Genomic DNA, 20651 nt, shown 5'->3' on the forward strand with positions numbered 1-20651 from the left:
GCTTCAATCATATGACTGATCGAAATTCAGCGATGTGGATTCCCAGTGGTAGAGGGCAAGAACAGTGCCTGCCATGTGCATACGGCAGAGTCAAGCAATGCAGTACATGTTCGGCACAATATCCGACAAGAGACCCTTTGTTTGGACTCGGCAAGTCTAGTGGAGTCGTTATGCAGGCAATACAAATCCGAGCCGAAACTGTTTAAGCTCCATGGGACGGCTACTCTATTTCGAGCAGCAAGGTCGCCATTGTGCCAGCAGGGGCAATCTAAGGGCACTACAGCCTGTAGACTAACCATGTCCGGGGACAGCGGGGCTGGAGTGAAGAGTATGACAGGGAGATCAACTCTGGACTTACCACTCATTCACTCTGTCTTCAACGGACTCCAAACCACGGGCCGAGGTGGCCGAATGTCGTTCACGTAGGTGGCGAACGATTGGGCTATTCAAGACCTGGATCTTTCCAGAGCAGGCCGGACTTCGTGGGGAGCTATCTGTCGAGCTAACTTGGATCTGGATGTACTCCACCTAGATTCAGCCTCTTAACTCTGATACAGCTGTCCTCTGCATCGGATATCCCCCTGCTTAACACACCCCCCAGCATCACGCGGTGCGTTGAAGTCGAACGTGACGACCCCTCCGCAGATCAACCGTGGGTATCTGTCAAATACTGTCAAATACTGTCATATTGATTCATCTGCCATCCACGGAATGTCGTCCACCCAAGAAAAAAGCCGAGTCAACAACTCCTGAGGTTGCATTGAACCGTGGCTAACCCTATCAGCGGGCGGAATTTGGTCCGGCCACTCACCAACCCGGAACAAGCTTAAAATGGCTTCAAGGATGACCCACCCAAAGCTTGATAGCTCTCCTAGCTTAGCATAGCTTAAAGCAAACTTTGGGGCTGACTGGTTGGGCTCCGAATGCCGCGGATATTTCGAGCGTGAACGGACATGCGAAACGACTCAAACTTCCCTCCATGACGCCAACTGACGTCTACGCGACAACAGACAGCCACCATGTCCAGAAGGAAGAATAACTCCAGATCCTCCCCGAGAAATCCTCTGGGTGGTCTGGTAGTTATTTCTACTTACCTACATACGGATACCTATTTCCATTCCCCAGCAAAGCAAACATTTTCCCCCCAGATCTACAAGTGAGCAGTTAAGCGCATAGCAGAGCATTTTGCAACGCAACGATGGGCGAGATATCAGCCGAACCGATGCGTCCAGCATCATCCTTCCACCCGGTGGACATCGCCCCGACCCGTTCGTCATACACATCGCCCCAACCCCCGAAGAAAGCCAAGTCCATCACCCTGGACTGCACCCTGCGCGACCTATACACCCTAGACGACGACACATCGTCCGAACCCGTGATCCTCGCCTACGACCACCCCTGCAAATTCCCTCGCGATCAATCCACGGACACGGGGCCCGGGCGATTCCTCTACTCGGCCAACTTCCCCGGCATCAGCGCGGAGGAAGAAACCCCAAACCTGTACAAGCGCGGCGTGGCGCAGCGCTATTCCTTCGTGGCTGGCCGCTCCCCGGTCATCATGATCGATCTGAGCGGTGACGGAGGCGAAGACCTAGCCGCTATCCTCTCCACGTCAACCAGGGACGCATACCGGGTGTACGAGCAACTGTGTCCCGATCAACGGCCCGACGTGAAGTTCGTGAAAAGCCTCCAGGACGTCCAGGGCGGAACGGCCCTCCGCACGGCCCTCATCATCCCCCAGGACCATCTGCGCGAGCTGCCCCAGATTCTGGATCCGGATGATCACTACGAGATCCTCTCGAAGCGCTGGCTCGCTGTTTGCGGTCTACCGACACCACCGTCCACAGTTGTGGATCCCCGACCGGTGGAATCCTGGGGCGCTGGTCAGCAGCAACATGCCGATGGGACCGACGCGGAGATCAAGCGCATGCTGCGGCACGTCGAGGAGCGTGCGCTGCCGTTCGTGGTCAAGGTTTCCATCGCGACGTCCGGTAGGGGCACGTACGTCGTGCGCAGCGAGTCGGATCGCCAGAGTGCGTTGGACGAGCTGGACCAGGTTCTCGATGAGACCCTCCACAAGCTCCACGATAGCAATCAGAGCCTGTACCCCGCCAGCCTTGTCATCCAGGAACTAATCCCCGGGGAGGCCTGTGGTGTGACGTTCTTTGTGACCAAAAAGGGCCGCGTCGTCTACCTGGCGGCCTCGCGGCAGCGGTTCGACGACGAGGGACACTGGAAGGGCGGATGCGTCTCGTATCTCGCGCAGCCGGCATACAAGAAGCGGTACTGGAATACTATCGAGACGCTGGCGAAGAAGCTCCACAGCAAGGGCTACTACGGTCCCGCTGGGGCGGATATCATGACGGATGAAACCGGGACGCAGATGATCGTGGATGTCAATCCTCGTGTGACCGGCTCGTACCATTTGGGGTTTCTGAAGGGCCATTTTATCAGACGGGGGATGTTTGAGGCGGCGGTGCTTTCCCATCTGATGATGCGGTGCACGCGGGATATGTTCGAGGCGCAGTTCGCGTCGGAGATTGCGGATGGCCGGTTGATCATCAATGCGTGGGTGCATGATTCCAGTGGGGAGTCCAGCTATGGTGCTGTTACGGTGGGAGGAGAGGACAGTGTCAGGTTGGGCCGGTTGGTGAAGGCGATTGAGACATTTGTTGAGACAGGGGAGTGTGCTGTCAGCGCTGAATTATAATCGTACAGATCAGATCATCTTAGAGAAATTCTTTTGTAATCAACATTTATTCATGTTAGATTTGAAATTCATTCGTGTGCATTTTGTCCAGTTGGCTTTTCGTACGTCCTTGCGACGTACTACGAGGACTCACATATTCAAAATAGTCCGCAGCAAGAGAACCATCCCAATCCTTTCGTGTGTCTCTCATCCCACACCTTCTCATCGAACTCATATTCATCTTCACCCAAATCCTCTGGATCATCCCTATACCTCCCCTCACTCTCCCCCTCTCCCTCCTCCTTCTTGAACCCCTTAATCGACTCCACCACAAGCTCAAACTCCCCCTCCTGCTCTCCGAAAAAGCTACACCACGTCAGCACCCTTCCCAGTCCTAACCTCCCCACCCCACGCAACAAGGGAAATATCTGAAAACTCACCTCCTAACCATAATCCCCACCCGCCTCACACCCCCCAAATCCAACGGCTTCACCCCACTAACCTCCCTCCCACGATACGTGGGCCGAAACTCCCCCCACGGCACCCTCAACTTGTCCCCTCCCTTGGGGACCCGAAAATCGTACTCCCAGACAAGACCGCTCCGTTCGCGCCCGTCGGGCCGTCGCGGCAACAGCTCGTCCTTCAGTGTGAGGGTGTATTTCTTGCCATCGGATTTCGGGACGGAGAGCTCGAGACCGTCGTAGGGCGTGAGGTCCCACACGTGGGAGGTCGTGGTTGTGCGTTGGGAGGCGAAGCCCGCGCCGCCGAGGGCGGTGATGTCGAGGGTACCGTGGAAAGTGGCCGTGTTGGGGGCTTCGTGGATGGTGAGGTAGGAGTGTGAGGCGCCGCCGCGGACGCGGTCGTCGGTTGAGGTCCAGGATGAGGGGGTCCAGGGGCTGGTTTTTATTGAGATTTGGTGGTTAGATTTGGTGCTTGTACGAGGAAGGGGTGGGGGGTGTTCTTACCGTGTGCCTCCGAAGAGGTAGGGTGACGATTGGGGTGTATATTGCATTTTGTGTGGTTGGTGGTGTTCAATGGTGGAGAGATGACGGTATTTTCGAGCAGAGAAAGGAGAGATTGTGGGATTGAGAATTGGAGTTGGAATTGGAATCGTTGAGACGCGATCGATCGATCGACGGGAGGCGGAGGCGATGACGTCGCTGAGGATCGAACAGCTCGCCGCCGCACTTGAACTTGAATCGGTGGGCTGGAGCTGTCGGGTCAATCCGTGGTTCGGCTTTATTACTGCGACTCTGTGGAGGGTCTATTCAGTTCTTGATTATTCATTGTTATAATTAGAAGAGGGGGGGGATGTTTAAGCTTTGATCGACCGGCTTGTTGCATGAGATTGATTAGCTGACATGTGGTTTTCTCGGTGTCACTTGGTCATACAGTTATATATTTTCAATCCCCGGGTGTGATAGGACGATATGAAATTGTAGCTTTAATTCTATTATTTTCTTTTAGATACCTTGGATAACACTGGTTGCTTTTCGCAGCAATTAGGATTTCCTAGCATACCAACATAATATATCTCTCACCATGATTCTAACCCACTCCGGCTTCGATACTAGACCAAATCCTGTCATCATCGCATACATCCCTAAAGATGGAAACTTTATATAAGACTTCCAGGTGCTTGAAGCCTGAGGCTATCTCGATCTTTATCAAAATAAAATGTAAATACTTTCTATCTCCACCGATTTATCAAAAAAAGCTACATGTGATTCGGGTAGTGCTCGTCTCCCCGACCTTTCTACCTCTCAACTTTGAATATTTCTCGACTGACTAGAGGCAAATCGATAGCAGAGAACTTGATTCTCATGCAAATCGACGTCAAACATCAAGAGTATCACGATAGAAGTTTAATAACAGTGGCGACCCCTGTCCTCAAATTCTGTCATCGGTCTTCCCACGACCTGCGCCGTTGTCATCGACCAACGGCCAGACTTCAAGTCAGAAGTTAGCCCTAACGCAAATCACGATCCGAAGAGGCAAATCCAGCTTGCAGCCAACGCAACGTCTTCCTGACGCAAACATTATCGATTACCCAGAGAGCAGTGCAGACTACCCGCGAGTTATATTCCACAGCTTATAAGCTTATCCGGCGGATGGCGACCCAGCGTTGTGCTCCCGACGGATGCTGCAGTTGACGTCACTATGGCTCTATCGCGACCAGAGCATATAATAAGACGAGATGGTCCTTGTTGAATATTACACAATACATTTTACGAATTAATTGTGTATATACTGATACACACACACACACACACACACACACACACACACACACACACACAAATCAACCCACCTCATCAAAACCCAGAGCAATCAAAATGGTCGCCTACCCAGGAGGACTTACAGGCGGTCGCCCGCAATCTGTACGGTATGTGATCATCATCATCATCATCATCATCTCTATCGCCGAGCTACATATGGCAACAAGCGTACTGACTCCTGCAGATCCCGCAACATGGCCATCTTCAGCATTTTCGGCGTGCTCGCGGGCAGCTGGCTCCTCTTCCGTGCCCAGTCGCCCAGTAAGGAGGACAAGCTGTATACGCAGAAGGAAGCCCAGACTATGGTTGGGGGTCAGACGGGAGAGAATAAGATTGCCCGGGCGCCGAATCCTGAGCGCAAGGCTTGAATACTATATCGTGGGATGGGATATTGGGGTCTTTGGTTGGTACGGTGTATGATAGTATGTTCGATATGGGTTGGTGTATGGTGTTGTGATCTTTGTGTACTTCCTATTGGTTTCTGGTTGTGGTCTCTTGGGAATCTTTATGAGTGTTGATTTGTGAATGTTGAATGATTGAACGGATGTACTCTCAAGCCAAGGAATTTACTGATTCTCTGTAGTCCGTTGCAGGTTGGGTTCTCTATTCTTATATCCATCGCAGGGCTATACCCGATCCTGTAGGGCTTACAGGTAGAAAGGAGAAATGACTCTGATTGAACCCCGATCCTCCCGACAGCGTTGGGTATTCTAGTTAGACCGTTGGGCGGATACTAGGGGAAAAGCGATGATCCGCGCGGGGCATGCATGTTTAGCGCCGCGAGGCTGAGACTCAGCTGGAGCCTGGCAGGCAGTCGTATCCAGCCCCTGTTCCCGCCGTCCAGCCTTGTGAATAAATATGCTTTCGCCCCTGCCCAACCTTGACCTTTCTGCTTCACACTCAAGAGTCAAGGCAGAATGGAGTCTTTAACTGCCATCGGCCTCGTGTCCAACATCATAGAGTTTGTTGACCTGGGGGTGAAACTGCTCCGCGATGCCCGTGAGATTTACGAGTCCGCGTCCGGGGCCACAGAGATCAACGAGAATCGTGAGTTTACGACGAAGAAAATACAAGAGTTCGGTGACAGTCTGGTCCCACCAGCGAATGGAGTTGTAACTGGAAACGATAAGTTCATTTGCGACCTTGCGTGGCAGTGCAGGGGTTTGGCTCTGGATATCGGTGAGCTCTTGGATGAGGTGAAGCCTCATGATTCTGGGTCGTCGAGCCAGAATGTTTTCAATGCAACTGAAAGCAAGAGATTCGAGAAGAGAAGGGATGAACTACAGGGCCGATTGAAGATCTGTCAAGATCAATTGGGGTTGCACTTGAATAATGCCACATGGTTTGCTGCCAGTCATGACTTTTGAGCGTACTTCTGCTGATTCTTTCCAGGGCTGACATGAAGAGTGGGTTGGACTTATTTATTGCCAGTTCCAAAGAAAATGCCGACTGTATAGTGCAGCTGCAAAAGCAAGTCGAGAGCCTTCGGAGTTTGAACAATACTCTATCTGGGGATTGTCAGCTCCATCTATCAGGCTTGCTCGAGATTTCCGAAGACTCCTATGAAACGTTCCTCAGCGACCGCTTTGTTTCGTACCTCAAGGTTGACAGCATCGACAAGCGTTTTGACGATATTGCCCGCGCGCATGACAAGACCTTCGAGTGGATATTCGACGAAGATGATGATAACGATGGCATGGATCCATATCGACTCGCATACCGTCAATCCTTCAATTCCTGGCTGTTGTCCGGCGATGGAGTTTTCCACATTTCCGGCAAGCTGGGATCGGGAAAGTCAACATTAATGAAGCTGATCTGCCGCGACGCCCGCACGGAGAGCAGATTGAAAAAATGGGCTGATGAACATGAGCTCGTCATGGCCCGGCTCTTCTTCTCGAAGCCCCCAATTTTGTGTCAAGACCCGATGAGAGATCTCCTTCACTCACTCCTTTACCAGTGCCTCAAATCATCTCCGGGGTTGGTGAAGGTGGCTTTTCCTGAGAAATGGGACAAGATCAAATCCATGCCGATGATCGTGTACAATCACTTTACACTTGACACGCTCCTCGAAGCTTTTGGCCGTCTGGTGGAGAATTGCGGAGCCCAGCGCTACCGGATATGCTTTTTTATCGATGCGCTCGATGAGTTCGATGATAGTGGGATGGAGGATTATACGGCTTTGATTGACAGAATTTCGGACTGGAGTCGGGCGTCCAGAGGAAACGTCAAATTCTGCGTGTCTAGTCGGGAAGATAACGTCATTCTGAATGGGTTTTCGAATATCCAACGCCTGACAATGCAAGATCTCACCCGGTGGGATATCGATCGGTTCGTGCGCGATAAACTTGAGATTTCAGGCCCAGGTAAAGAAGGGCTACTGCGAAGTATCGGCAGCAGAGCCGATGGGAGTTTTCTCTGGGTTGTGCTAGTCATAAGACGGCTGTGTGATTTGAATGAGAGGGGCGAAACCTTGGAGAGAATGGAAAGGGAGATGGACATCATGCCAAATCGACTGGAGGATCTCCTCCGCTATCTCCTTGAGTCGATCCACCCCTCTGATCAAGGGCGAGCCTACCGAACATTTGCCGTTATTAACAAGTTGAATGAGGAAACCAGATGGGGCGGAGGATTCTTGACTATACCATTGGACTCTTACTACTTCTTCGATGATTGTTCGTCCGACTTGCCAGATGATTCCATACCTGCACTGGCTGGGGGATCGGGTGAAATGTCCAAGTTCGACCGGCATGCGCAGGCACACAAGATGCTGATGCGTACTTGCCAGGGCTTGCTCGAGCCCACGAACATAACTTTATCACCTGAGCTGTCTGAAACTGTGATCTCCTTTACACACCGGTCAGTCCCAGAATTCTTGGACTCAGTGAGGTCCCCAGCCCAGCAGGAACATCTAAATGGCTTCTGCTTGGAAAGTGCCATCTCTCGACTCCTCCTGATCAATCTGTGGGAGATGAGAGCCGACGGTGGGCAGTTCGAATACATGAGTTTTCTCAGTTATCGTATTGCGCAGATAAGAAGCAGAGCCAAGATCAGTCGGCACCCTTTCATGTTCGAGGAACAATTACAGGCGGCTTTAGCTCGGAATGGAGACTTGGATATCGACGGGGAACACGACTACCAGACGATAGGTATTCGCGCCGAGTTTGGCGCCGAAGTTGGCATTCGCAAACGAAATTATCAGATCGGAACCTGCAAACCACATGGGAAAAACAGTTATTATATCTGCAAACCCGTGTTTATTGCTGCCGTTGTTGGGAATTCAGGATACGTATTGTGGAAACTCTCTCAGGATCCGTCATTCCTGGAGAACAGAAACAACGTCGCTCTTTTGTTCTACTGTGTTTTCCACGGTTTGGAGGAGGATTCAGAATGGAGGGGCTGGGAAGACCTACCCTTTCACACTCTTCACACGATGACGACGGATATATCACCAAGCACATCTTCTCTTTTAACAAAATCGGATGAGGAAGTAACGCTCAGCATCTGGCACCATTTGATCCTGTATCGCATCACCGATGTTCCCGATTATGAATCTGGGAATCTATTCTTTCTGGAAGAAGCCTTGAAACGTGGAGCTGACGCCCGCATCGAAGTTCTGTTGACCTCAAAGATGCGCCGTGGCCTGCATGTGGTTCGGTTTCTTTTCGGAAAGGAACGCCGTCCAGTGGAGTTCCTGCTAGATCTTGAGAACGAGATCTGGGAATATGGCTATAAAGCGCTTTATGAGGCTGGCAAAGTTCGTGAGACTACGGTGGCCGATCTTTTCAATCGGGACGAAATTCTGGAGTCTCCGGTCTTGACGACCCTGGCTGCATTGGCTCGTCAAAGCAATGATTCTCCCCCGCTGTTGGATGCATCGGCTGCGGTGGGAAACAATGTCACTATGGATGGCCAATCGTCCGGTGATATACCCCTAGATACAGCGAAAGGAGATCGAAATATCGACGAACCGACAGCAGACATGGCAGACCTCAAGGCAGCACTCGAAGAACAGAGCATCGATGAACGGACAGGAAAGCCGGGGGATCCCGAAACAACCTCTGCCATCAACACCAGGAACCAAGACTCGAAAGCAAAATAACATCGAAAAATTGGTATAGGGCAAAGTCATTGTGGCTATTCTACGACTTCTTAGATGGGTTGGTCGCCAGTCCACTGTACCTGTTCAGCAATCAGCCTGATCTAGGGCCTCTTGCCCATCGTCTTTAGGATCTATCTCCATAGGGACCTAGGCTCGGCGATGTAATTAAATACTTATATACTACAGAGTACCCATAAATCAAACTAACCCTATGGATCTCATCCAGACAGGCGTTAAATATACCATAAATATAAGCTCAAGGAGCCATCCCATCTAAGCAGAACAACCCACCCCATCTTTCCATTCCAATCCACGCGCCTCTACCAACGCCAACACCACCCCTGAAAGATACAATAGCAAAAAAAAAAAAAAATCATTAAACGCCACAAACACCACCCACCCGATCATAAACCATGCGAACCCCAAATCTAAAGCCCCTCATACCTCTCCGTCTGCATCTCCGTTGTCAAAATCTCGTGGTCCGCGCCCCCGGTCCCCACCATCCGGAGCAACGCAATCGGATACTGGAACTCGCGGACCAGATCGACCGGATTGAAGAACATCAGCCAGGCGTTCACTCCCAAGATGCCACCCTGGTACTTGACCGGGAACTTGATCTCGGTGTCGCCGCCATCGACGGGCTCGTAGCGTTTGCGGAGGAGTCCGGGGGAGTTGCTGTAGGGGCTCACGCTGTAGGCGTAGTGGAAGAACAGCGCCAGGGGCACCATCTGGATGCAGATGATCATCTCGGGGAGGCCGACAGTGATGTCGGTGTAGGTCATTACGGAGGTGGCCTTGAGGATTCCGGCTGTGCGGAGGATGGTGAAGAGGATCTAGTGGTTCGTTGTTAGTTGTTGGGGGTCAGGGGAAAGGGGGGAGGGGGGAGGGAATGGACGTACGCTTTCGGCGAAGGTCAGACCGACGATGAGCTTGAAGGCGCAGAGCTTGGCGAATGCGCGACGGCCTTCCATTTCTTTCTTCAGCTGCATGTAGAATTTGAGCACGCAGGGGACGGCGATGGAGAGGGACAGGTTCTTGATGATGGTGATCTAGATACTCTCGTCAGTTTGAGGGTTGGGGGTTTTGTTGATGGTCACAGAGGGCGGGAGGCGTACCCAGATGTGCGCGAAGTAGGGCTTCTTGCTATCGAGACAATACACGCCCGCGGCCTGGGTGATGCAGGTGATGACGGTGCAGGCCAGCGCGACGAAGGGGTACTGCACAATGGCGAAATAGGTGCGCTGGGTTTGTTAGACATTTTGTTTCGCAGTTCACGTTATGAACTATATTGGGGGGAGGGTGAGGGACGAACCTTGAACCAAGTCAACCCGTCCATGGGCGGCTTCTTCGAGAACCGCTTCTTGATCTGCTGCGCCGCGAGCAGCTGCATGCGCTGCTCGTCGTCGGTCGCCATGAACTCGCACAGCAGGAGGAAGAAGCAGTACAGGGCGACGCCCTCGACCGGGTCGGGCCAGGCAGTGAAGTCGACGTATCCGGCGGGGAAGCAGACGGCCAGGAACGAAAAGATGGAGTAGACGGGGACGAGACTGCTGATTCGCATGACGCTGTGGGGTGTTAGTGGGTTGGGTTAGGTTGGGTTGGGTTGGTGATGTCTGCATACCGGGTCTGCTCGATGGGGTTGCTGAAGTGGAGGGTATGGCGGATCATGAGCGCCAGGATGATCAGACAGGCGAGTACCGTGCTGGCGCCGGAGATGATCATGTTGAAGTGGTAGAAGGACAGGTTGCCCACGAGATTGGAGGTTTCATCTGATAGGATAGTATGGTGAGATGGCGGTCGTTTTGGCATCGAGGAGGAATCAACAGACCTTCGGAGACGGCATGCGACGGGCAAGTGTGGTTGGAGCTGGAGCTACTGTGGTGGTGGTGGAAGAGGCCCATCTTGACGATGCTGACGCTGAGAGCGATACTCGGCGAATATTTCGTATCCCTGCAGGTTTATGTTGGATTTGGCAACAGGGTGAGAAGGGAAGTTCACGCGGCGAGCAAGGGTATAAAAGCCACAACAGAGAGACACCCACCGAAAGAAAACTGCCACCACCGACGCTCCTCCAGTCTTTATCACCCCGAGCCCAAACAGCAGTGGACCCAGCTGAGGCAGACTAAGCGCTCATGAGGCTCCCAACGTGTCCACCAAAGGTTCGTCCACCCCAATCAGCAGGGGCAGTGATCCTGCAGTGCCCCAGCCACAGCCTCATAGACTTCGGCCCCCAAAGTTCAAGCCTTCCGCGACGTTAACCCATTCAGGTAATCCATGCGCATCGTGAAAGTGGGGGAGGGCGTCTTTAATTATGATTTATGACCCGAGAAGGGGGGGCATCGGGCTCGGTTTCGGGTTGTTCGCTTGGATTGCGTTAAGCCGTTTGGGACTACGGCTGACTGCGCCGCAGTGGACTCTCTAGCGCAGGATTAGTCGGGCACGGCTGATTGGACCAGCCGGAAGGATCTTCGAGCTTGGACAGCAGGGCTTGGCTGACCGCTGCGAAGGATGGACGATCCCAGTGCTATCGTGGTTTGTTTTTCTTCGGGAGCGGCACAGAGAGCGTCCTGGAACTGGGCTGGAACTGGACTAGGGCTGGACTAGGGCTGGATAGCAAGGCAGTGTACGAGAATTAAATTAAGCATTCCTTTAGCACTCTCGCACATGGCGTCCAAGCCCCATTGTGGGGTTGGTGGACATCAGAGGGGACTGTTCGAGAAGGTGTCCGACTCTGACCAGCAGCTGAAGATGTTTCCGTTCAGCCGTGCCCCTGCCCTGATCTAAAGGCTGACTGGATGGAAGGACCGATGCAGTCGCACGGATATGACAGATCCTCCTCCACCGCTCCTATATGAGCGGTCTTATGAGCTAACTATGGGGCTAAACGTAGTCCCGCAGACGCGGCAGATTCTTCTCAACCGTCGGATGGGTCCAGCTCGTGTTGACAGCTTGGCTAGATAGATACTCGACTCAGCAAGTCCGAGAATTCGCCATAAATGTGGACCTGGAGCCATCCGAGCGAGTCCGCGAGCTTGGGATTGCAATTGCCATCTCCAATCCCCCTACCCTGAGAGTGAGATGTCTGTCTGTGCCGACGCCACGCACGGCAGGATGCAGACGTCTGTGCATCGACTGGCTGTCAATCCGAGAGCTGTTGGATGAATCACCTCGCAGCGATCCATCCGGGCACCGCGCATGAGGGTTCGCGACGATCTCAGAGCCGAGAGAGGCGGAGGGAGTAAATCATCCTCCTCACCACCCTCGTCACCAGCCAAGAAGGCTGATCAAGTCTGCATCTTGATCGGCACCTCCTCCGCCAACTCAGGCAGCGGCTTCCTCTTGACCTCCTCCCCGCCCCTCCTATCCAGAAAAAAGGAATCAGGGACGACCTCGGCCGGCAACTCGGCCAGAAACTCGACGGGCATCTCCGCAACCATCTCGGCCGGCAACTCGGCCGGCATCTTGACAGCCTCGTCTCCAGCATCCAACTCGGAGACACCCACACTGTCCTCCCCCTTCTCCCCCTTCCCAATCCCCTCAGTGACATTCATCCTAAACCTCTCCCCCCTCAACACATCCACCAACCCCCCGGCCTCCGCGGGAACATCCACACACCCGCCCACCAACTCCCTGACCCTGACCTTGCGGCCATAAAACTTCTTATTCGCCCCCCTGCGCTCATACACCACGCTGCCCTCGGTACTGAACCCGCCAAAGAGCCCCCTGTTCTGCCCGTAGGAGAATATCCCCGCCACGCCGCCCGAACTGATCACCCCGCCGACCTCGCCGTACCGTCCGGACGGCCCGACCGCAAACGAGACGTTCTTGCCCAGCGACAGACTGCCCATCTGCGCGAAGGTGCGCACGGCGCTGGTGGTGTTGAGCACGAGGACGAAGTTGGCGATCTCGACCCCGATCTGGCCGCCGATGCCGATGCCGACGGTCGCGATGGCCGAGGGCGCCGACCACGCGTTGTTGGGGAGGCGCGCGATCAGGATGCCTGAGCCCAGGCGGATGGAGCCCAGGATGCCGAGTTTGGAGATGGAGAATATGGCGAAGCCCTGTTTCGGACCAGGATAAGGGTGTTAGGGCGGTGATCAAGGTGGTTTCTGAGAGTTGAGGGTTGAGAGTTGAGGGGGAGAACGCACCTTCGCGCTGGAGAGGATCTTCGGTGGAATGAGACTGTCGGGCCCGTCGGTGCGATCGGGGTTCGTGAAGGTGTCGAGGATTTGCGCGGCTTTGTTGCATTCAGCTGGTGGTGATGGTGGTGGTATTAGCCTGTGTGTGTGTGTGTGGTTTGGTTGTGGTTTGGTTGTGGGGTGGTGGAGAGGGAGGTGGAGGTGTAGGTGTAGGCTGTAGGTGTAGGCATTGTAGCTGGGAGGGTAACAAGACATACTCTCCAGGGAACCTGGCAAGGGACTGTGCATCCCCTTGAGCATCTCAAAGGGTGGCATGGCTGTGATTGCAATTGCGATTCGGAAGGGGAGTGAATGAACAAACAGCGACAGTGTGAATGTCCGGTCAGGAGAAGTTGCGCCCGGAAGAATAAACACAAGCAGATCAGGGCCAATTTCCACTTTCCCCTCGCAGCTAGACAGATTAGAGCATCTGTTACAAGCTAGACACTAGAACATAGTGGGGATTATTCGGGGCTGTAGCCATTGAGGTCTATCTATCTGGCGGTGAGAATGCCACACAACACAGGATTAAAAACCGCGACGCGACCGACCGAATTTAAAACAACAACACCGATGATAACCTGCTGAAGTGCCTAAATGACCACCCCCATCCAGTCTTATCCATAACCGGACTAGAAGAACCCTCCCGAGCCAAGTCCACTGGTTCCATTGGATTAGAGTGTTGGGGATGCATCCACTCTCCTTTCCTTCCCGTGCGGTTTGATTTGATCTGCCAATGGGGGTTAACATAGGGCATGAGGGGTGGGTGTGGTGATCATGGTCATGGTCATGGTCATGATGAGATACGAGTGGGAGATCAGAGGGTAAACAAAAATTCAAGATCAATTATCTCCTATGTCAGGATTCAACTCTCTCCCTTGGCGAAGGTATAGTTCCTAAGACTTGGTCTAGACTCCAATGCATTCATGAGATCCATCAACATTATATAACATAACATAACTATATACATCCATTAAATATATCTATTCATCATCACACCCCATCAACCAACCATCCATCCATCATAATCATCATCATCATACATCATACATCCCCCTTCCTCTCCTCCCCAACCTCATACACCGGCGACGCCGCCAGCTTACTCTTCTTCCTCAGCCACGGCCCATACATCATGAACCCGATCGGGATGGGGATCATCACGGCCGCAATGCACCCCAGCAGGGTACCCGCCCACTGCACCCCCATGTTGATCATCATCTGCCGCGAGAACAACGGGAAGACGCAGCCCACCAGGGAGCGCAGGATCGTGTTGGCGGCGATGGTGGATGCGGCACTGTTATTCATCCATTGATATTAGCACTCATATCGATCGAATTTTGGAGGGTTGGGTGGTGGGGTAAGATTTATCGGGGGGGGAAGAACAACATACAGAGTGGGATAGCAATCGACGATATAGTTGAAGCACTGCAGGAAGATGCAGAAGATGCCCAGGCCAGTGAGCACGCCGGACGCGGTGGGCGCCATCCAGTGGATCTTGTTCGTGTAGCCGGTCCAGCCGAACCTGTGATGAGGAATATGAGCCATTGTTTCTGACCGTGAGAGAGGGTTGGGAGGAATACGTACCAGAACATGCCGATAGCAAAGGCCACGGCCCCGACTGTCGCGGCCGGAAGACGCCATTCGGGCACGGGCTTGCCGCCATTCGCGTCCAGCTTGCGCTTATACGAGCCCTGCAGACACAGCACGAAGACGCCGCCCAGGAGTTCACCCAGGATGAGACCGATGAAGGCGAGACCGCCGACGCCCATGCTCATGCCGTAGACGTCCTCGAAGACGACGGGGTAGGCGCCCAGCAGGGCGTAGATGAGGCCGTAGATGAAGGAGATGTACAGGGAGATGAGAAGGAGGATGGGCTCGGTGGCCAGCATGGTGAGGGGCCGGGTGAAGTTGTTGCGGACGAGTTCCTTGATATCGACTTCGACTTCGTCCTGCTTGGCGTGGATGCCCCAGTTGCGGGTCTGGCGGCGCAGGATGGCGGCCTTGCGGACGAGGATCACGGGGGGGTAGGTCTCGTCGAGGAAGCAGAAGACGAGGATGAAGCCGAGGAAGACCATCAGGGAGGGCACGTACATGGTCCAGCGCCAGCCGAGGGGGCTCATGGCGATGAAGCCGCCGACAAAGGGGGAGGCGAAGGGCCCGACGAACACCGCCATGCAGAAGGTGCACATCACGATGCCGCGCTGGGCGGTGTTGAACAGATCGGCAAAGACGGCAGGGACCAGCGAGACGGGGCTGGCCGCGAACAGCCCGCCGAAGAACCGGCCCAGCATGATCGTCTGGAAGTCCTTGCCGGTCGCGCAGGCGATGGTGAAGATGCCGCAGCCCAGGAGCCCGATGGACAGCGGCCAGCGCCGTCCGATCAGTTCCGAGGCTGGGGCCCAGATGGTCGGGCCGGCGGCGAAGCCGAAGACATAGAGGGTTACACCCAGGGTGCTGACTTCGGTTCCGACGTGGAATTCTTTGCTGACGGAGCTGATGGCGGCCGAGAAGACGGCGCTGGTAAAGGATGCAGCGAAGGTGGCGTAGCAGAGGATGGCGGCGAGGATGGATCTAGGGTTGGTCGGTCCGTCAGGGGTGTGCTGATGGGGAAAGAGGGGGTAATGGAGAGATAGTAGTATAGGCTCACCTGCGCAACATGGACCAGTTATGCGGGTGCATGGGGTCATCGGCACCGTCGAATTCCACCACATATCTCTCCGGAGCGGGCAGCAACGGGGGGTATTCCTTGCCCGCACCCATAGGCAGCCATTGCTCTCTCGGTTCAGGGGCACGGGTCGACCCTACCGTAGCCTTCTGCTGCAGTTGGTATGATTTGATGCGAGAGAGCTCGATCGGGTCGGGATGTTCGTGTTCATGATCATGGTCATGGTCATGGTCATGTTCATGTTCATGTTCATCAGAGTAATCATACTCATCACTGGCACTGTCGATAACAGGCGACTGCGTCTTCTCGAGGTCCATTCCGTGCTCCATTCTAACCGAGTACGCTCTGCGAGTGCGTGCGGCTCAAGAACAGCAACAGCGATATACAGGACACATCGGAGCCAGAGAAATTCCCCCTGGGAGATGAAACCCTGATATAGCAGCCCATCCTGGCCCAACATACCCACCGGACTAGGGATTTCGCTATCAAATTTTCTCCTTCGCACGCGATTACGCCGTGGTGCCCTCTGGCCACACAGCTCGCGAGTCCACTTGTCGCAGCCAGACGAGCCGCAGGCCCTGGTCCACGAGCAGGGAAAAGACGGCCAGATCCATCTCTTTCCGCTGCGGCTCTAGCCACAACGCCGTGCCTGGGGCCCAGCGCCGCCAATCAAGGGCCTTGTCCCTGAGCCGTTGTTCCGAAGTGACAGCGGATACGCTCGGCGTTGTGGCGCGTGGCCGCGTGGGAGCCTCGGCGTTGTGGCGTCCCCCGAGGTCAGCCGCGCGTAGCCGGCCTTCGGGGGTTTTCGGGCTCTGAAAAATTTTGTAGCTAGTAGTTATACTAGTATACAATCGCATTCATCCTGATAAGGGGGTTTTGGGCAAATGCGATGTCATCGTTGCGTGCACGGCTAGCCACGCTGCGACTGCCATTGGTAGGATGGTCTTGATTGTGATGGTCGCTGTCAACCATGTGGAGCGTCGCAGGTATAAACGTAGTCGCTGCCCGGGAAAGCAGTACCATAGGCCCTGGTGGACGATTGCTTTGGCTTGGCATTGTCGGGTCCGATATCGATGTCCTGGGCTGTTTGTTGGCTTATCGTCTGATCTGTTACTCTATGGCGTTTGTTAGACGCCGACAACTGACAACCGTATGGCTTCGACGCGTCTGCGAAGGAACGTGGGAGATGGCAGAATGCTTCCCGGGCCAACATACGGAGCGGAAGAATGCTAACCGTCTGTTATTTTGATCTGATAGGACTTATGTGGGAGCCTGGGGCTGATGCTGACGCTGTGAGAATCGAGATATATAACAAGGCGGGGGAACACACGCACGAACACGGGCCCCGATCACCTGACCCCCAAAGACCTACAAGGACCTCGATGGTTGACTTGACTGCTTACTTGGCGATTTACTAGATCGTAAATCTAACTATTTACTAACCGTTTCCTCCCTGGTTTACCCGCGATTTACCCGATGATTTACTTCCGGTTTCCTCGACCATCCCACTCAAGGATTTACTCGAACAACATGCTCATGAACATGACATTCCGAGGCACAGACCCCATTCAGGCTAAGAATCTAAACATCTCAAACAACGCACGCTTCGATTATCAACATTAAAACTCCCCAGGTCCCTTACCGAAATGCCCGCCGGCAGGAACTGTCAACCACGGCACCGAATTTGCATCATCGGTATTCGAACCGACATTGTTACCCCACCAGCTGAACGTGGTGTTGGTGTACCCCAGCGCAAAGAAAATGAGGATCGTGGCAATGGCGGTGCCCGTGTCCATGGCAGCCTGGAACAGGTCTGCAGGAAGGCTGTTAGCTCGAGTTCAGCCCAGTACGCAGCGAAGAACTCACAGTTGTACTTTTTCCACCAGTTGAAGGCGCGCTTGCGGAGGAGGTGGTTGAAGATGAAACCGAAGATGAACCAGAGGGAGTATTGTGCTATCTTTTGTCAGCTTCGTTCATGCTATAGGGGGCATGGGGAGGCGGAGAAGGCTCACTTGTGTTGGCAGGAGGGATGTTGCCAGCGGCATTGAAGAAGATCGGCACGTTGATGTACCGGACCCAGCTGGTGGGATAGCGTCGGTAAATGAGGTAGACGATACCGGTGACAATGGGCTACTTCGGATTAGCCACGGCACCAGGACAGAATCCGGGAAGATGAGATGAGACGTACCCCGATGAAGAAGAAGTACATCAGGGAGTGATACACCTGGCCCGGTTGGAACATGCGCTGGGGCCCGATGGTGCCCCAAATCAGACTGGCGTTGTACATCACCTTGGCTCCCGCACAGGTGAACTTCTGCTTGTTGTCGGTGTCGCAAAGTCCGGTGATGTTGCCCATCATCCATCGGATGACTATTTCAATTAGTTGCTGCCTTGGAACTGGTCATGAGTACTTACCTCCAGTCTGGGTCATGGTTGCCAGGATACTCGAGTACACCTGACCGAAGAAGAGCACACGGGGTGGGATTTTCTGGACAGGTCAGTATTGGACTTGATTTGGCCTCGAATAACTCACCATGTACTGCCCCAGCTTCATATCCTGGGCAAAGTCCATGCCGTGCTTGACGGAGTTGTACCCGTAGCACTTGACCATCATGTTGGCAATCGGCTTACCCGGCCACGCGTAACCGGCGATCATCTCAGTGATGATATTGAGGAAAATACGCTGGTTAGTGGTTCCCTCCAGAATGCCTTCTGGGATAATCAGGACCACGCCCATGCCGCAGCAAACCACGATAAAGCCCCAGACAGGCAGACCGGTCTCCCAATACTGCACAGTCAAGATTCCGAATCCGGCCATGAGAACAAACAAGAGCCCGAACCACCAGTCGGGTACCTCGCTGTAGGTGCGCATCAAGCGGCGATGGATGTCCTCGCCTCCGTGGCGGGAGTTCTTGAACTTGGCCCAAATCTCGGACCCGTTGTAGAGATAGGTGTGGACCACGATGGCGGTGACGGCTGCGAAGGACAAGCCGTAGGTGAGCGAGTAAGACATGGACAGGTACATTGGAGAGTACTGCTCGTATTTGGCCAAGACGAAGTCCAAGTTCGAGTCGACGACCCTGGAGACATTGTACTCCGCACCGGTGTTGTCAAACGTGTCTGACGACAGAAGAGGGAGGCTGGTAGATGATTAGCACTGTCATCCGCACAGGAAAGTTGACTGCTTACTATGCGCTGTACCAGACATCCTTGTAGTACAGAATGGGCGAGAGGAACAGGTAGAAGAACACGACCACCGCAAAGGCGTTGCAGGTAATGTAGAAGGGCGTCATGAGAGGGTATCCTGCGTAATTGATCTGAGTCCAATCCAGACTAATCGGCAGCAGCCCTAGACCAGAGTTCATCTACGTCGGTGAGCCTCTGGACAGCACATGAGTGATCAGCCTGACTTACCCCAAAGATAGTGTTGACCTTCTGGTTGTGAGGCGCCAGCCAGGTGACGAATGCGAACGTGCTCAGACTCGTCCAGATGTAATCCGGGAACCAGTAGATTACAAAGCCAAACGCAGTTGCGTATCCAAAAAAGCGATACCGACTCATGGTCCAGCCATTGGCGGGTGCCCGGTTTTCAGGCTCGTGCAGAGCCCGGAACAGGACGGTCGACGACAGCGATGAGGGCCAGATCAGGGCGCCGGGATAAACCAGCCAGCGACGGGATAGACCAGCAAGGCCAAATCTAGTAGGTCAGTCGAGCACTTGCTGCCAGTAAGGGGTCCACTTACCCCATCATCTGCGAGGTCAAGAGGTATATAAACGAGAAGCCAGCACCGTAGTCTGAGTTCCAGTACTGCGGCATGATGATGGCGATCAGCGAGCTCGACGCATAGGCCGTGCTGGCACTGATGTTGACGCACTATTCCTGTCAGAGACGTATATTATGCAGGATGATCGACCTCGCTTACAATGGCAATCAAAGCATGCTCTTTGATACTAAACGGCCCCGGATTGACATCAAACGTGAACGGTCCCAGGGGCACTCTCCACCGAGGAAGCTTTTCCCATGCCCGTCCAATGGGAAAAACCAGCAGCTGGGCGACGACATATTGAACGGTGAGAGATGGCTGGTCAGTCAGCTTTTGAAAATCTTGAAAGCCCTCGGGTTCCACGTACATAGCGCAGACTGAAGAACTGATTCACAGCTGCAAAGACCATCACAAATACCGTGAGGAGAACCCAAGCACGGACCGCTGTAGGTTCATCAGCATCTTCCTGTCCCTATGTGGGTATGAGAGACTGACTGTTGCATGGTAGGGAAGGATCATCAGTGTTGGGAACACAGGCAGCCACCTCAGGGACTAAACCACGTCAGCAAGTCGATCATGTCGGGCAGAGAAGCCGGTCTCACATGGCGACTGATCTCCATCGACGTTCCATTTGAAGGCCTCATTGGGAATGAGCTCCCTCTGCTCAGCCCTGAGAAGATCCTTTTTGAAGTCATCGTTATCTTCGAGAAACTCGCCGTCGACGTCGACGTCGGCCTCCTTGGTCTCAATAACATCCTTGGTGGCGCTCTCTGGGACAGGCGCTGAAGCCATGCTCTCGGCCATCTGAGTCGCAGTCAAGAGCAAAGTTCGCACAGCAGCGACCGTTCAAGAAGCTCTGCGCCCAATATCAGCAGCGCTGGGATGGTTCTCTTATACATCCCGCCACGAAACCCACGGATCAGCACATCTTATCTGTCGCCAACCATGGCAGCCAACACCGGCCTGGATGGCAAAAG

General features: G+C 53.9%; 8 protein-coding genes across 8 annotated transcripts; 3 read left to right on the top strand and 5 right to left on the bottom strand.

Annotated features, from left to right (window-relative positions):
* Positions 1–1198: 1198 nt before the first annotated feature.
* BO70DRAFT_425027 (putative solid-state culture specific protein) lies at positions 1199–2710 on the top strand (the record flags this gene model as incomplete). Its single annotated transcript, XM_025547648.1, has 1 exon — positions 1199–2710. One exon carries the CDS (start codon positions 1199–1201, stop codon positions 2708–2710), a length of 1512 nt encoding a protein of 503 aa, XP_025404059.1.
* Positions 2711–2764: 54 nt separating this feature from the next.
* Positions 2765–3792, bottom strand: BO70DRAFT_357435 (CIA30 family protein). The gene is made up of 3 exons (XM_025542043.1): positions 3655–3792; positions 3130–3585; positions 2765–3055 (listed from the first exon to the last, which is right to left on the bottom strand). Exons 1-3 carry the CDS (start codon positions 3699–3701, stop codon positions 2848–2850), a joined length of 711 nt encoding a protein of 236 aa, XP_025404060.1. The 5' UTR covers positions 3702–3792; the 3' UTR covers positions 2765–2847.
* A 1131-nt stretch (positions 3793–4923) lies between these two features.
* Positions 4924–5571, top strand: BO70DRAFT_357436 (uncharacterized protein). Its single transcript, XM_025542044.1, has 2 exons — positions 4924–5075; positions 5153–5571. Exons 1-2 carry the CDS (start codon positions 5026–5028, stop codon positions 5334–5336), a joined length of 234 nt encoding a protein of 77 aa, XP_025404061.1. The 5' UTR covers positions 4924–5025; the 3' UTR covers positions 5337–5571.
* Positions 5572–5816: 245 nt separating this feature from the next.
* On the top strand, positions 5817–9290 carry BO70DRAFT_357437 (uncharacterized protein). The gene is made up of 2 exons (XM_025542045.1): positions 5817–6310; positions 6361–9290. The coding sequence occupies exons 1-2, from the start codon at positions 5886–5888 to the stop codon at positions 9065–9067; spliced, it is 3132 nt and encodes a 1043-aa protein (XP_025404062.1). The 5' UTR covers positions 5817–5885; the 3' UTR covers positions 9068–9290.
* A 135-nt stretch (positions 9291–9425) lies between these two features.
* On the bottom strand, positions 9426–11199 carry BO70DRAFT_425031 (OSTA/TMEM184 family protein). The gene is made up of 6 exons (XM_025547649.1): positions 10896–11199; positions 10689–10836; positions 10380–10632; positions 10183–10308; positions 9967–10116; positions 9426–9900 (listed from the first exon to the last, which is right to left on the bottom strand). Exons 1-6 carry the CDS (start codon positions 10966–10968, stop codon positions 9496–9498), a joined length of 1155 nt encoding a protein of 384 aa, XP_025404063.1. The 5' UTR covers positions 10969–11199; the 3' UTR covers positions 9426–9495.
* Positions 11200–12137: 938 nt separating this feature from the next.
* Positions 12138–13521, bottom strand: BO70DRAFT_425032 (DUF500-domain-containing protein; the record flags this gene model as incomplete). The annotated part of the gene is made up of 3 exons (XM_025547650.1): positions 12138–13128; positions 13216–13319; positions 13464–13521. The coding sequence occupies 3 exons, from the start codon at positions 13519–13521 to the stop codon at positions 12352–12354; spliced, it is 939 nt and encodes a 312-aa protein (XP_025404064.1). The 3' UTR covers positions 12138–12351.
* Positions 13522–14230: 709 nt separating this feature from the next.
* On the bottom strand, positions 14231–16227 carry BO70DRAFT_327412 (MFS transporter; the record flags this gene model as incomplete). The annotated part of the gene is made up of 4 exons (XM_025540698.1): positions 14231–14539; positions 14636–14767; positions 14830–15816; positions 15893–16227. The coding sequence occupies 4 exons, from the start codon at positions 16225–16227 to the stop codon at positions 14290–14292; spliced, it is 1704 nt and encodes a 567-aa protein (XP_025404065.1). The 3' UTR covers positions 14231–14289.
* A 1239-nt stretch (positions 16228–17466) lies between these two features.
* Positions 17467–20466, bottom strand: optC (small oligopeptide transporter, OPT family; the record flags this gene model as incomplete). The annotated part of the gene is made up of 13 exons (XM_025545615.1): positions 17467–17723; positions 17777–17863; positions 17923–18040; positions 18099–18280; positions 18326–18398; positions 18444–19050; positions 19100–19275; positions 19325–19607; positions 19654–19784; positions 19834–19992; positions 20042–20118; positions 20170–20226; positions 20277–20466. 13 exons carry the CDS (start codon positions 20464–20466, stop codon positions 17530–17532), a joined length of 2334 nt encoding a protein of 777 aa, XP_025404066.1. The 3' UTR covers positions 17467–17529.
* Between the last annotated feature and the right edge of the window lie 185 nt (positions 20467–20651).

This window comes from Aspergillus heteromorphus (assembly GCF_003184545.1).
Source record: "Aspergillus heteromorphus CBS 117.55 chromosome Unknown BO70scaffold_1, whole genome shotgun sequence".
Lineage (NCBI taxonomy): Eukaryota > Fungi > Ascomycota > Eurotiomycetes > Eurotiales > Aspergillaceae > Aspergillus > Aspergillus heteromorphus.

Coding starts and splice junctions, on each gene's coding strand:
- BO70DRAFT_357435 (XM_025542043.1), bottom strand. CDS start 3,701: ATGCAATATACACCCCAATCGTCACCCTACCTCTTCGGAGGCACACG. Junction 3,586..3,654: donor TACCTCTTCGGAGGCACACG/GTAAGAACACCC, acceptor AATAAAAACCAG/CCCCTGGACCCCCTCATCCT. Junction 3,056..3,129: donor GTGGGGATTATGGTTAGGAG/GTGAGTTTTCAG, acceptor GACGTGGTGTAG/CTTTTTCGGAGAGCAGGAGG.
- BO70DRAFT_357436 (XM_025542044.1), top strand. CDS start 5,026: ATGGTCGCCTACCCAGGAGGACTTACAGGCGGTCGCCCGCAATCTGTA. Junction 5,076..5,152: donor GGTCGCCCGCAATCTGTACG/GTATGTGATCAT, acceptor TGACTCCTGCAG/ATCCCGCAACATGGCCATCT.
- BO70DRAFT_357437 (XM_025542045.1), top strand. CDS start 5,886: ATGGAGTCTTTAACTGCCATCGGCCTCGTGTCCAACATCATAGAGTTT. Junction 6,311..6,360: donor CACTTGAATAATGCCACATG/GTTTGCTGCCAG, acceptor GATTCTTTCCAG/GGCTGACATGAAGAGTGGGT.
- BO70DRAFT_425031 (XM_025547649.1), bottom strand. CDS start 10,968: ATGGGCCTCTTCCACCACCACCACAGTAGCTCCAGCTCCAACCACACT. Junction 10,633..10,688: donor AACCCCATCGAGCAGACCCG/GTATGCAGACAT, acceptor AACACCCCACAG/CGTCATGCGAATCAGCAGTC. Junction 9,901..9,966: donor GTCTGACCTTCGCCGAAAGC/GTACGTCCATTC, acceptor ACGAACCACTAG/ATCCTCTTCACCATCCTCCG.